At 28.3% G+C, this 15,516-nt stretch overlaps 1 protein-coding gene across 1 annotated transcript; it reads left to right on the forward strand.

Moving 5' to 3' along the window:
• Positions 1-4,856: 4,856 nt before the first annotated feature.
• LOC124935661 (superoxide dismutase [Cu-Zn] 2-like) lies at positions 4,857-6,145 on the forward strand. The gene is made up of 4 exons (XM_047476078.1): positions 4,857-4,959; positions 5,329-5,433; positions 5,628-5,735; positions 5,921-6,145. The coding sequence occupies exons 1-4, from the start codon at positions 4,857-4,859 to the stop codon at positions 5,947-5,949; spliced, it is 345 nt and encodes a 114-aa protein (XP_047332034.1). The 3' UTR covers positions 5,950-6,145.
• The last annotated feature ends 9,371 nt before the right edge of the window (positions 6,146-15,516 follow it).

Here is a 15,516-nt window from a genome sequence, read left to right on the forward strand (position 1 = left end):
AATCCGAACCAAGTATCCAAATTAACCACAGCTCTCGACCCGCAATCCGGACACTTTAAAAATTAAGCATCATTATATATATATAGATTAGTTAGTTAAAAAGTTGAACTTATTTTAATGTTAAAACGTCCCGCGTTTATCAAATTTGGTGTTGAATTTAAAATATAAAGTCTTTGTAGCCTAATTGGTTAAAGAGTTGTACATGTTTTGTTAGGTTGCAAGTTTGAAACATACTTCTAGCATTTTTAATTTTATTTTTAACCGTTTTAAATTTAAAAACGGGTAAACACACAATCCGACCCAAGTATCCAAATTAATCACAGCTCTCGACCCGGCAATCCGGACACTTTAAAAGGTTGCAAGTTCGAAACATACCTCTAGCATTTTTAATTTTATTTTTAACCGTTTTAAATTTAAAAACGGGTAAACCCACAATCCGACCCAAGTATCCAAATTAACCACAGCTCTCGACCCGGCAATTAGGACACTTTAAAAATTAAGCATCATTATATATAATCATTATATATATATATATAGATTAGTTAGTTAGTTAAAAAGTTGAACTTATATTAATGTTAAAACTTCTCGCGTTTATCAAATTTGGTGTTTGAATTTAATAAATAAAGTCTTTGTAGCCTAGTTGGTTAAAGAGTTGTACTTGTTTTGTTAGGTTCCAAGTTCGAAACATACCTCTAGCATTTTTAATTTTATTTTTAACCGTTTTAAATTTAAAAACGGGTAAACCCACAATCCGACCCAAGTATCCAAATTAACCACAGCTCTCGACCCGCAATCCGGACACTTTAAAAATTAAGCATCATTATATATATAGATTAGTTGGTTAAAAAGTTGAACTTATTTTAATGTTAAAACGTCCCGCGTTTATCAAATTTGGTGTTGAATTTAAAATATAAAGTCTTTGTAGCCTAGTTGGTTAAAGAGTTGTACTTGTTTTGTTAGGTTGCAAGTTCGAAACATACTTCTAGCATTTTTAATTTTATTTTTAACCGTTTTAAATTTAAAAACGGGTAAACACACAATCCGACCCAAGTATCCAAATTAACCACAGCTCTCGACCCGACAATCCGGACACTTTAAAAATTAAGCATCATTATATATATATAGATTAGTTAGTTAAAAAGTTGAACTTATATTAATGTTAAAACGTCCCGCGTTTATCAAATTTGGTGTTTGAATTTAATATATAAAGTCTTTGTAGCCTAGTTGGTTAAAGAGTTGTACTTGTTTTGTTAGGTTCCAAGTTCGAAACATACCTCTAGCATTTTTAATTTTATTTTTAACCGTTTTAAATTTAAAAACGGGTAAACCCACAATCCGACCCAAGTATCCAAATTAACCACAGCTCTCGACCCGCAATCCGGACACTTTAAAAATTAAGCATCATTATATATATATAGATTAGTTGGTTAAAAAGTTGAACTTATTTTAATGTTAAAACGTCCCGCGTTTATCAAATTTGGTGTTGAATTTAAAATATAAAGTCTTTGTAGCCTAGTTGGTTAAAGAGTTGTACTTGTTTTGTTAGGTTGCAAGTTCGAAACATACTTCTAGCATTTTTAATTTTATTTTTAACCGTTTTAAATTTAAAAACGGGTAAACACACAATCCGACCCAAGTATCCAAATTAACCACAGCTCTCGACCCGACAATCCGGACACTTTAAAAATTAAGCATCATTATATATATATAGATTAGTTAGTTAAAAAGTTGAACTTATATTAATGTTAAAACGTCCCGCGTTTATCAAATTTGGTGTTGAATTTAAAATATAAAGTCTTTATAGCCTAGTTGGTTAAAGAGTTGTACTTGTTTTGTTAGGTTGCAAGTTCGAAACATACCTCTAGCATTTTTAATTTTATTTTTAACCGTTTTAAATTTAAAAACGGGTAAACCCACAATCCGACCCAAGTATCCAAATTAACCACAGCTCTCGACCCGGCAATCCGGACACTTTAAAAATTAAGCATCATTATATATATATAGATTAGTTAGTTAAAAAGTTGAACTTATATTAATGTTAAAACGTCCCGCGTTTATCAAATTTGGTATTGAATTTAAAATATAAAGTCTTTGTAGCTTAGTTGGTTAAAGAGTTGTACTTGTTTTGTTAGGTTGCAAGTTCGAAACATACTTTTAGCATTTTTAATTTTATTTTTAACCGTTTTAAATTTAAAAAAGGGTAAACACACAATCCGACCCAAGTATCCAAATTAACCACAGCTCTCGACCCGGCAATCCGGACACTTTAAAAATTAAGCATCATTATATATATATAGATTAGTTAGTTAAAAAGTTGAACTTATATTAATGTTAAAACGTCCCGCGTTTATCAAATTTGGTGTTGAATTTAAAATATAAAGTCTTTATAGTCTAGTTGGTTAAAGAGTTGTACTTGTTTTGTTAGGTTGCAAGTTCGAAACATACCTCTAGCATTTTTAATTTTATTTTTAACCATTTTAAATTTAAAAACGGGTAAACCCACAATCCGACCCAAGTATCCAAATTAACCACAGCTCTCGACCCGGCAATCCGGACACTTTAAAAATTAAGCATCATTATATATATATAGATTATTATTATTTTCAACAGGTCAATTGTTGCAAAGTTGATGATCCTAGTTGTTGTCGTTATTGTGCTCTTGAGCCAGGCACGGACAGAGGCAGCAAGAGTTCTACCGGAGTTCAATTTTATTATTATTATGATTAAAAGTAGTAGTTAAATGTTGTTCAATTTCTTTTTATATATATTCAAATGCATGCTATAAATCAATAAAATGGTTGTAAATGGAGAAGTGAAATATGATTCTTTTGTTAGGGAAATGTGAATCTAATAACATGGTGAATGAATACATACATGATGATTCTGGACATATTTTGCTGAAAAAAACAAAAAATAAAGTAAGAAAGAAAGAAAGAATGAATATAGTCTTTGCATCATCATGTTTCATTCAATTTCATCAATTCCTGCATAAAAAGAGTTCCATTTTGTAACTACAAAAAATGCACATAATTTTGATGAATCGAACAGAAACAGAAATATACAATTGAATTGTATCTTGTACGATTGTTAAAGAGTATCCCACAGTATCTATACAATATACATGACCTTATTATGGGCAATATATCATAAGACTAATGACAACATATTACAATAATACAAATGACAATAGAATATTAACATTTCGAGTAACTTAAATATTTACAACACATGACAACAACGTATAAAAATATAGGACAACATAGTTTAGGACACGGGACAACATAAAACAAAACAGAGGACAACACAAACAACAAAAATATTAACAGTTTTACAAAGGTTTTTTTAAAAACAACAGAATATTAACAGTCTAACTACATAAATAACAAAAAGATATACCTATTTATGTCCCTAATTGTTGGTAGGTTATTTTCAGAAATAAACGACATCCCAACATTGGGAATTTTGTCTTCGGTACATGGAGATGATGGTTCATCCATAGGGCTACATAAGACAAAAAAGAGAAATCAGCACAAAGATTACTTGACAACACATGAACAACATATTACAGTAATACATGACAACATGTTGAATAAAATGCAGGAAGACATATTGAATAAAACGCATTAAAACGCAAAACAAAAAATAGTTTAAAATACGGAACAACATATTACAATAACATAAATGACATCAGCATATTAACATTTCGAGCAGCTTCAATATTTACACGGGACAACATAGTTTAAGACACAAGACATCATAGTTTAAGACACGGGACAACATAGAACAAAACAGAGGACAACACAAGCCAACAAAAATATTAACAGTTTTATACATGTTCTTGAAAACAACAAAAATATTAACAGTTTTATATAGGTTCAAGCTACATATTGGTTCTTACACATAACAATCACAAAACAACAATAAAACGTGAATCTCTTGAAACAAACAGAAGACAATAAAACAAAGAAAAAAGTAAGTTATGATGACAGAGAAGATATATACCATTAGAAGAAGAAGCTAATCAGACAGTCGGACAGTGACGAAGACGAATCTAAACAAAACGCAAGGAGAAAACGACGAGGATGAAGATGAATCTAAAGAACGGAAGGACAACGAGGATTAAGACGCAAAACAGTAAGAAGTTAAACGACGAGGATGAAGACGAATCTAAAAAACGTAAGGAGAAGAAGCTAGACAGCGCAAATGAAGACGAATCTAAAAAATGGAAGGAGAATATGATAAACAGCGTGTCGAGGGTGAAGAAAATGGAAGAAGAAGAATAAGGAGGGTTTTGTTTGATGAGCGGGAAATGAGATGAGGGTTTGCTAAAGAGAGAAGATGTAATTTTTTTTTCTTTCCTCTGTGGCATGCCAGGTGGATTCGCTTCTTGTTTCGTTCTCCCAATTCGTTTCTTGTATCATTTCTCATTTCCAAATTTAGCATAGTCATGATAAATTTTGCAAAGTAACCTTTTACCATGGGCAAAAGACACTTTTGCCTTTAATTAAAAAAATGAGTTCACTTATTTCTCTCAACCTTTTTCCCTCTCTCTCCTCATTCCAGTTTCTCCCCCGACCATTTCTCTCCTTTCAGTTTCTCTCCCGACGATCAAAGTGAAGCAACGAAACGAAGGAAGCCGATCGATTAACTCCCCGAGATAACGCCGAAATGTCTTCATCATTTCAGGTGAGTTATGTCCGTTTTTCCGTCGTTTTCCTTGCATGCATGCTGAAACGAAAGAATGGTTTAAGATTTAGGGTTTGGTTTAAGATTTTAGATGGTGGTTGAATGATTTTAGGGGTGGTTGAATGGTTTAAGATTTAATATTCATCTGTCGTAGGCGTCGTAGGCGAAAAATGCATCTGTCGCAGACGAAAATGCATATGTGGCAGGCGAATATGCATTTGTCGCCTGCGAATATGCATCTGTCGCCTACGAAAATTGTGCATCTATCGCCAGGTGATAGATACACAATTTTCGTAGACGACAGATGCATATTCGTCTGCGACAGATGCATTTTTGTCTACGACAAATGTATTTTCGCAGACGACATATGCATTTTCGCCTGCGACGCCTACAACAGATGGATAATAAACTCTAAACCATTCAGTCACCCCTAAAATCATTCGGCTACCATCTAAATTCTTAAACCAAACCATAAACCGACCTCAAAGGTCCATCTCTATCTCTGTAATTCTCCAGTAATTGACACCTGTTTATGCATAATTCTTTTGTCGTTGTACACAGACAGAGAATGATCATCGAAGTGTTGTTCTTACAGTTGTTGATTTTGATATGAAGTACTCACACGCGGTTAGTAATACACAGGAGGAATTACTCAGGTAAAAGGGAGGATTGAAGGACTGACTACAGGACCTCACAATTTTCATATTCACGCCCTCTGCGACACCACCAACGGCTGCAATTCCACTGGTCTCGTTCTCCTCCCCATTTTTTATGTTCTCTTTCATTCTTTGGATCCCTTACGGATTTGGTTAGGCATGCTGGTGATCTCGGTAATATTGTTGCTGGTCCAGATGGTATCCTGTTGACTACTTAAAGTTTTCTCTTTTATACACTTCATTTTCGATTCATTGATGATGTGTAATTGCATCTTTGATTCTTAGTAACTTCCAATCATGTTGTTTTTGTAATCATACAAATTGAAAATGGTGCAACAGGTGGACATCAACTTAGCAAGACAACCGGAAATGCCGGTGCTAGAGTTGGATGTGGTAATAACCTATCATCTTTTTCCTTCTGCTACTTTTTGGTTTTCTTGCTATGAACAAGTGTACATTAACTAGCTATAGCACTCCAATCCAGTTTGTGTATTCTGGGTTTTCAAACAAGTTATTAGCTGATGCATGATTTTAATCTTTCATTTGCTAAAAATAAGTAATAGGCTCATTTGTTACAGGTATCATTGGGCTTCAATCATCAGTCTAGGGTAAGCAACAGGATTTTGCACATTCAAGAAAAAAGAGAATAACAACTTTGTGTATCCCACAACCAATCTGGCACAATTCCCTTGTTTGTGAGTGTAACTTTAACATTAAATCTTTTGTATGAATACATACTACTATCTTATCTCAACTATGAAAGAGACATTCTATTGTATATTCACAGATTGCAGCTATATTATTCTTGGGTAGAGAGCCGCTACAATGAAAACTGTATTCCAGGTTCTTCCTTTCTTTGATTCTTCCTTTCTTTGATTCTGATTTTTCTTTTGGTGTTCTTAATTCAAATGAATAAATATTTAGTTTGTATATGCATTTGTATGGTTGACAAAACACTCCCAATACCCCAAGTAATACCCCAAGTAATTGTAAATTTTACTGTCTAGTATTGTGAACCATATATGTGTAACTGCTGCTGCTATCTGCAAAATCTGTATACATTTTTTCTTTCTTTCTGATGTTGTTTAGTAATGCTGTAATGCTGTTACTTGTTGTTTATGTTGTTACATGTTATGTTTCATTAATTGCTCGTGTATATTTTAAGCTTCAAACTTAGACTTGGACTCTTTATTTTATATTCTTTTTAATTGTTTTCCATTTTTATAGTTTTATTTTATATACTGATGAATGATGTAAATGTTTTATTGATTGCTCATAGATGATGAAGACTAGATGAAGTGAAATGGAGGATTGATATTCATATTTTGATTTCATGTTAATATTACTTTCTGATAGGCGATGAAGACCAGATGAAGTGAAATGGAGGATTGATATTGATTTTGTGATGCAGAGTTTTATCTAACTTCATATTTTTTTTATGTTAATACGACTGTTATCCTACATTGGAGAACAATAAGATGTTTTTGGTATATAAAATATGAGAGAGTTCAATACCTCTTGAATTGTTTTAGGGAATATGGGCTGGAGAACAGAAGAGGAGATTCCATTCTTGGAATAAATATAAGTAAATAAATGGGTTATGTGATGTTTAAATATTATATTTTTTAAATAAACAATTGTTAATATTCAAAATCATTCTAATTTGTAAAATAATTGCTTTTGATAGTCATGAATGAAAATGCTATAGAGAAAATCATCGGAATTTAATATTTTCATTTTGATTTACTTAATTCAGAATCAATTCAAGTTATTATTTTGATCATAACCCAACTTAGAATATTATCAACTTACATGATTTATCAAAAGATCTCAAACATTAATTTAAAAAATAAAAGTGAAAGTAAAAATGCATATATAGAAGACAAAAACATTCAAGAATTTTAAAGCAAAAAGTGTTAAAAGGAGAAAGGGATATATTCTTCAACTTGGTTGAAGAAAAGTCTTTCAGCAAAAACACATAAATTCTAACTAGACCCCAATAACGAAATTTTTAACATAAAGAAAGATAGTTAAAGAATGAAAAGAGATAAAACTAAAACTCTACCCTACTTTTGTTTCCGATTCTTTGCAGTCCGGTAGTTTCTTCAAAGTCTTATCATCGTCGTTATTATCAAAGTCTGAAATATCATATATGATTTTCTTATTCACCTTCAGTGCATTCGGAGACTCGAGATCTTCAAAATTCTCAATCATTATTTCAATCGGATTCTGTAAAACTGCAATAGGAGGAGGCGGCGTGTTAATCAGAGGCAGTCGCTCCGCCATCCTTACATCGTCGTCCTCTTTTGAAGCAAACAATTTGGTGCACACATTCAAGAGTCCATTCCCCAACATCATTACATTCCTTCTTTTGAGCGGCGCATTTGGGGGCTCAATTTCTTCGTAATGTCCATTCGGATTTAAGTCAATTGGATACTTAAAAACATCGATCTTCTTCCCCTCTGGAGTACTGTACGTAAAATGAGTCTCCATCGCCGTCAAAGTATGCCTATAGAGAATAAGAAATAACAATTCATCCACAATGAATGTTTTCAATAACCTAACAAAATAAATCCATCTTACCGCAATAGAATCACTAGGTTTTTTATACATCGATATTTACTAACAGGCAAAGAGTCGAGACAATTCACATACATTTTTTTCAGATTAATGTACTTCGTTCAATTAATCGACAGCATAAGTATATAAAAATAATTACGAAATTCATATAAATTTGTTGATTATAAGTGTACAAGTATATAAGTACTTACCTTATAATCAGTAATCCTTCATATCCCCTAATAATACAATATACATATCCTTCAATGAATTATCAAACTATCAACACAAATAGAGAACTTTAATGAGTTTTTAAAAGAAACTGGATTTATTTGAAAATTAGTTTTAATGGGGAAAACTAGAAAATATATTTTTCACAGGGAGACGTCGAAGATGAAAGATAGAATGACATTGAATTTTAAACATATAGTAGCATGCCTATATAGTAACACACTTAAATAAAATGTTATTTAAATTATTATTTATATTATAATAATTACCGGAAAAAAGTTATATGCTGTCAAACTCGGTCATTTGAATCTTGATCTTACTTAAATATAAATGTAATTTTAACAAAAATATATATATACATAAATATATAAATATAATAAAACTTACTTATAAAATATGTATACTTAAAAAAGATTATATTTTCAGAAAATCAGAATTCTAATAAGTGTAAGCTAGGATTTTTTAACAAAAATACTAATCATATATATATATATATATATATATATATATATATATATATATATATATATATATATATATATATATATATATATATATATATATATATATATATATATATATATATATATATATATATATATATATATATATATATATATATATATATTTGGTGATTTACAATAATGTTTAAAAAATTAATAAATTAAAAAAAAAAGGAAAAAGACCAAGTTTAGTCTAATAATATTTATACTAATAGAAAACAATATATATATATTTTATTATCTCATATTTATTGCTATATATAAAATCGTATTATTTTTTTTTATATTATAAGTGCAACAAATTTCTTTTCTTTTTATCATAATTCATTTAAATATTTTTTACGAGATTATTTCAAAATTAACAAATAAAAATATAATTATATCTAAACTAATTATAAAATAAAAAATAATATATATATATATATATATATATATATATATATTATCTCATATTCTCAACTTTTGCTTATTCTATCCAACAAAATTTCGAATTCATAATAAAAACAGAATTCAAATATTAATTATTTATTATTTATTTGATTATTAATTATTTATTTTAATTATATATTTGATTAGATATTAAATTAAGTTTAATCATCTCTATTTCAAGTCTCTAATTTTTATTTTTCAATTGTCATCCACTCTTAGTCAAATCTCTAATAATAATCAGTGCGTTGACGGACTTTCAAGGAGATTAAAGATATCCACATTTTTTTTCTAGAATTTTTATTTTGTTATTATTTTTGAGTTTAGATTGTTATAAAATTGATTTAGAATTGGAATTAAAAAATAAAAATTCAAATTTTTAATGACTTAAAAAAATGAATAACTCTTGTGTGACATGATATTTTTCACATTGATTTTGGATTATATTTTATTTTGAACAAGAATAACAAAAAGAAAAAAAATACCTTTAATGCTCCAAGAGTATTACATAACTAGAGAATGCGAATGAGATTAGGATTGTACAGATTATTGTATTTCATCCAAACATACTTAGATTCCAGTCATCTGAGCTGTCAACACCTATTAGTGATGGCCTTCCCTAGCAATAGAAAGATGGTGGGCAGTGACCTTCCATCAAATTACTAAGATTACCCAAAAACAAGAGTAGCTGCCTATGGTAAGGTGCAATACTAATCTTTATCATTTGTTTATATACTTCATTCATTCTGTGAGTCGTTGAAAGACATTTGTTTTCTTGGTTGTTCTCTTGTTTTTAGGAGGATTGTCTTTAATTCCTTATTGTTGCAGTTAAGGGTTGTTATGGATCCAAAGAGGCACTATAAGAAGGGTGATTCAAGATCAAAGACACTTCCCAAGTATTTCCAGGTCATTTTCCAGCTGAAATATATGGATTATCCATCACAGTTCTAGTTATGTATCAATAATTTATCTGAGCGTCGTCATCATTATTATGTATAGGTGGGCACAGTAATAGAATCATCCTCAGAATTCTTTACAGGCAGGCTTACGAAAAAGGAAAGGAAAACAACTATTGCTGATGAACTGCTTTCTGATCCTTCTCTTGGCGATTACAGGTAATAATCAAAATTAATAGATATCCCAAGGCTACTGAGAAGAAGCGGTCTAGGGATTTTGTTCACTTTTTGTTCAACAATGCTATTTTCTAAACCCCTTACCCTTTAAAAAAATTAATAAAAAACAAGGCTATAATAAACTTTTGCAGGAAGCGCAAAGTGCAAGAGATAGAAAGACATAATAGGCCTGCTGTAGTTGACAAATGGAAAATAAGGGGCAAGGCGCAAGCACTCTAGAAAACGAGCAAAGCAAAGAAGAAACTATCTTTTTCTTACCTGTTAAACGTTGTCTGCTTATAAAGAGAGGTTACATTGTTTGTTTGTCGTGGATATCACTCTCCCATATGCCTTACTCTCATGAGAAATATATGTCTCTTTTCTTTTAAGCCAGTGCCATCTTTAATATTCAATGAAGAAACTAATTCATTGTAAATGTCTTTGGGGTCCTTTGTCTGTTTTAACCTCTACCTTTTTTTTCTTCTATCTGAGCAAACAAACAAGAATTATGCAATTGCAATATTTGTGTCTCTTGTTTATTGACATGTCTCTTTGAAATTTTTGGCCTGGGAAATATGTCTCTTGATTGTAGGCATGTGCAATTGCAATCTTTGTGGTCCATGATTGACATGTTACACAAGATTGTGTTTTTAATGAGTTAGTAGGTTTGTTATTCCAAATAATATTTTATATTTATAAAGAGTAACAATAGGGAAAAAAAATGTAGCTAATGATCAATTTTAAATTTTACATGTCACCAAACAACATTTAATAATTTCTCTCTCTTAATGTTTTTTTATTATTTTAATAAATTATTTAATATTTTTTCTCGTCTTTAACTTATTATAAAATTATTATAAATATTCACTTAATTTAAAATTTTAAAAAATAAATTCTTAATTTTTAACTCAAAATACAAATTTTTAATAATTATAATAAATAGAATTCAAATTACTTATTTTCAATATATATACAAAGAATAACATTATATAAAAGAGAAAATTATAGGTGAATTTTTAATATATATCTTTCAAGAAAATGAAAAAAGAAAAAGAAAGATACTTTTAACGAGAAATAAGAATAATAAATTTAAAGAATGGAAATAATAATTTAATAATTTATAAATATATATATATATTTATATTTAAATTTTATTTTATATATATTTATATATTTATAATTTAATATATATTTTAAAAATATACCTACATTTATATATTTTATTCATTCTCCTTATTATTATTCATATTAAAAATACATAAAAAAAAATTAATTAACTATTAACGGTAAAAAATTAATAGATGAAAAAAATAATTAATTAAATTAAAAAAATTAATCAAATTTATATTTAACTTTAAATTCTTTTATATATATTTATTTATTAATTTTTCCAGTTATTATTGTAAAAATATATAAATTAATTAATTAATTTAAATATATAAATATTTAATTATAATTTAATAGATAAAAAGAGAATAAAAATATAAATGAAGAGAATAAAGAAATTATTAATGAAAAGATGAGAGATAAATAAATATTTTGAATTAGGCTTAGTCATTTAATCACCTTTCACACTTTCATTATAAAATTTTAACTCTTGTTATCGTTACTCATTTATAAATATAGGTAGACTTTCATTATAAAATTTTAACTCTTGTTATCGTTACTCATTTATAAATATAGGTAGGTCTCACTCTTAATGAATAAAATTAGTTATATATTACAATATCATCTTACATTCAATAATATTATCTTGATTTTGATCAAGTTTTTTTGAAAAGTTAAAACAATTTTATTAAAATTCTAAACGTGAGAGGATCTTTTTCTCTGTTTAATCAGCAACCATTTCAACTTGATTTGATTTATAATTTTCAACTATCTCTTTAACATTATTAGGTTGAGGTTCCACCTCCTTCTTCTGCTTTTTATTTTCTTGTACATAATTTTCATTATCTTTTGTTTCATTTTTTAACCACATTTTGCTCTATTATTATAGACACATCTGTTTCATTTATTTGCATCTTTATTTTATGACCTTTATGAATTTTCTGATCTTCTTTCTTAACCAAATCACATTTTGAACTTTCATGTTGGAAGGTATTGCAGAAAAAGTATATGTCTGGCTTCCACTCATAAGTGATATTAATGAAAGTGTGTTTTCTTTTTCTGTCTACTACTGTTATTTTTTAGGTGTTACTTGTTAAAAATATATTTAATTGTGTTGAAAAAAAAACTAATGAAAACTATTGAGTGATCTTCACAAAATTTAATAAAGCAAAATAATTCAAAGTTGAAGGTTCAACCAAAAAAAATGATTTGTTAAAAATATGTCATAAGAAATCTGTCCAAAACTTTATTTGCAACTTTAACTGAAGTTGATATTATTAGTGAATATAAATGACTACACGAAACGATTATTAGAATTGATCTAATAAACAATGATCATATCATTTAATTTCATAAACAATATATTGAAATTAAAATAGATTGATTATTCTAAGAAAGCATATTCTAAGTGATTATTTATCAAATTTAATCACATAAATTTGATAAATAAGCTCTTGCAATCTTAACAAGTGGTCTCTGAAGGATGTACTGAGAGACAAAATCAATAAGTATATTGTTTATTTTTGTTTGAAATTGTTTATTTTTATTTAAATTTGGTTCTTATATATTTATTTTTATTTGAATTTATACCATAAATATCTAAAATCATTTAAAATATTATAAATTCGTTAATTTGTGTTAGAAATATGCACAAATTCTTTTTATATGTAGCATATATATATTTTTTCTAAGTCCTACTACGAATACAACTTTCACATTTGTCTTGAGATGACTTCTTCAACCCCATTCTCAAACGACGACAAATCCATTATATTATATTTCCAAACAAAGATATTGCAGACTAAGACGACAACACATATAAGACTTTGACGACTTAGTTTGGAAATATAATATAATGGATTTTTAGGTGTTATTTTTAACAAATAACACCTAAAAATTAATAAAGCAAAATAATTCAATGTTGAAGGTTCAACAAACAATTTTTTTTTTGATTTATTAATAATATGACATAAGAAATCTAAATGACTACACGAAACAATTATTATAATTGATCTAATAAACAATGATCATATTATTTAATTTCATAAACAATGTATTAGAATTAAAATAGATTGATTATTCTAAAAAGCATACTCTAAGTGATTATTTATCACATAAATTTGATAAATAAGCTCTTGCAATGCTTAACAAGTGATCTTCGAAAGATCAACAAAATCATTTAAAATATTATAAATTCGTTAATTTGTGTTAGAAATATGCACAAATTCTTTATATATATATATATATATATATATATATATATATATATATATATATATATATATATATATATATATATATATATATATATATATATATATATATATATATATATATAACTTTCACATTTGTCTTGAGATGACTTCTTTAACCCCATTCTCAAACGACGACAAATCCATTATATTATATTTCCAAACAAAGATATTGCAGACTAAGGTGACAACACATTTATAACTCATTCGTCTTCTTAATATTTAGATATTGTGTATTTTTGTTGTGCACCCCAAATCACTTTTAAACCATAAAGAATATTGATATTGAATTAGAGAAAGATGTCTGATAGTCATATAGTTAAAATGTAAATAATATGATAGAGATTACAAAATATAAAATATGATATCTTAATATACTTGAATAGATCGATTATACAAAATTTTACACCAAAATAATAGTTATCTTCTATTTGAATGAATGTAATTTAATTTGAAGACAAAATGAGTCTATTAATAAAAATAAGCTCTAATTTAGTTGGAATTATTTATTTTGTATCATTTGAAAAAGTTAACTATTTCAAACAATAATAAATATATAACGAACAATTTAAAACAAACATAAAAAAAAGAGTAATTTCAAATAAAATTATATATAGTGAAAAAGTATATCTATTATCCATTTTTAAAATATTCTATAGTTAGTTTTTTTTATTGAAGTAATATCAAATCACACATCTAATTTAAGTTTTAAAAAATTATCATAAGGTAACCGGACAGTTCCAAAAAGACGAAGTAATCCCTTATCTCGAATCGGAAATGCTAACGGGACGGGAATCTAAGTGGGGACTGTCGGGAGAATATAAAGAAAAATAAAATGACTTGTTCATAATAAATTAGACTAAATTTTAGTAAAAAGGTTTAAATTAGTTTGTTCTATTTTGAAGATGGATTTTTACTTTTTAAGTCAAAAATCAATAATTAAATTAGTTTGTATAAGAGTTCAGTCCTCAAAATTACATTCTTGTGGGTTGCATAAATATGTTTTTCAGTTTCTTTTCTTCTGTAAATCCAAAGTTTTAGGGTGGAAACTGGAATGCTTTCAGCTCAGATGCAAATTATGTTGAGAATGATATGTTGTTTGTAATATCTGGTTTTAGATCTTGTCATTTTCTTGGCTTGTATTATCTGTTTCTTCCTTTATTTCTTCTGACTACGATGGCTAGTAGAAAGCTTTGCAAATTTCATTTGTTAGTGGTAGTAGATGCAGGTTATCCCTAATCCCTTTCTATAAAATATCCATATTATAGACTGATTGGAATAACCAGAGTCCCTCATGAATTTTTTGAATTACCATTGCTCAACTTCAGTTTCCTCGTAGTAAACATAATAACCTGTTTACCTCTCTTTGAAACTAGAGGTTCTGATTCAGTCAGTTCTTTTGGGCGATTATGACATTCATCCAACTCTTTCTGTTAACTGAAAATGTTGTTTTAATATAGGTGATTGAAGCACAGGTTGACATGCCCGATGCTGGAGTTGTGGATTTATACTCATCTCTTCTAACATTCACTTTGCATGTGCATCCTGATCGACTTGATTATGTAGATCAAATACTGGTGCGTCATCTCAAATTGCCCCAACTCCTTTCCTGTGTTATCTGATAGGCTTCTGGCATACGTAATTCCCCACTGAATTTAGAGTAACAACGTGCAAGTCCGGTGAGTGATAAGATATCTTCATATGGAGGCCCACAATTAATGTTAGTACAGTTTGTATGGGAGATGCCTTTTCATAATATAACAAACTTATGAGAACAAGTTAAGAAACTAGTATCAAAATAAATTAAGGAATCATTCCATTCATCCTATTTAAAGCATTAAACTGTCATCACATTATTATTTAATAATGACAAGTTTTAAGTTTTAACTTTTTCAAAAACCCACATTTGCCCTTCAAAATAACTAACCACACAAATGTTCACTTGAAAACAAAACAAAATTAAATCAAATTATACAAGCACATA

This window comes from Impatiens glandulifera, chromosome 4, assembly GCF_907164915.1.
Source record: "Impatiens glandulifera chromosome 4, dImpGla2.1, whole genome shotgun sequence".
Classification (NCBI taxonomy): domain Eukaryota; kingdom Viridiplantae; phylum Streptophyta; class Magnoliopsida; order Ericales; family Balsaminaceae; genus Impatiens; species Impatiens glandulifera.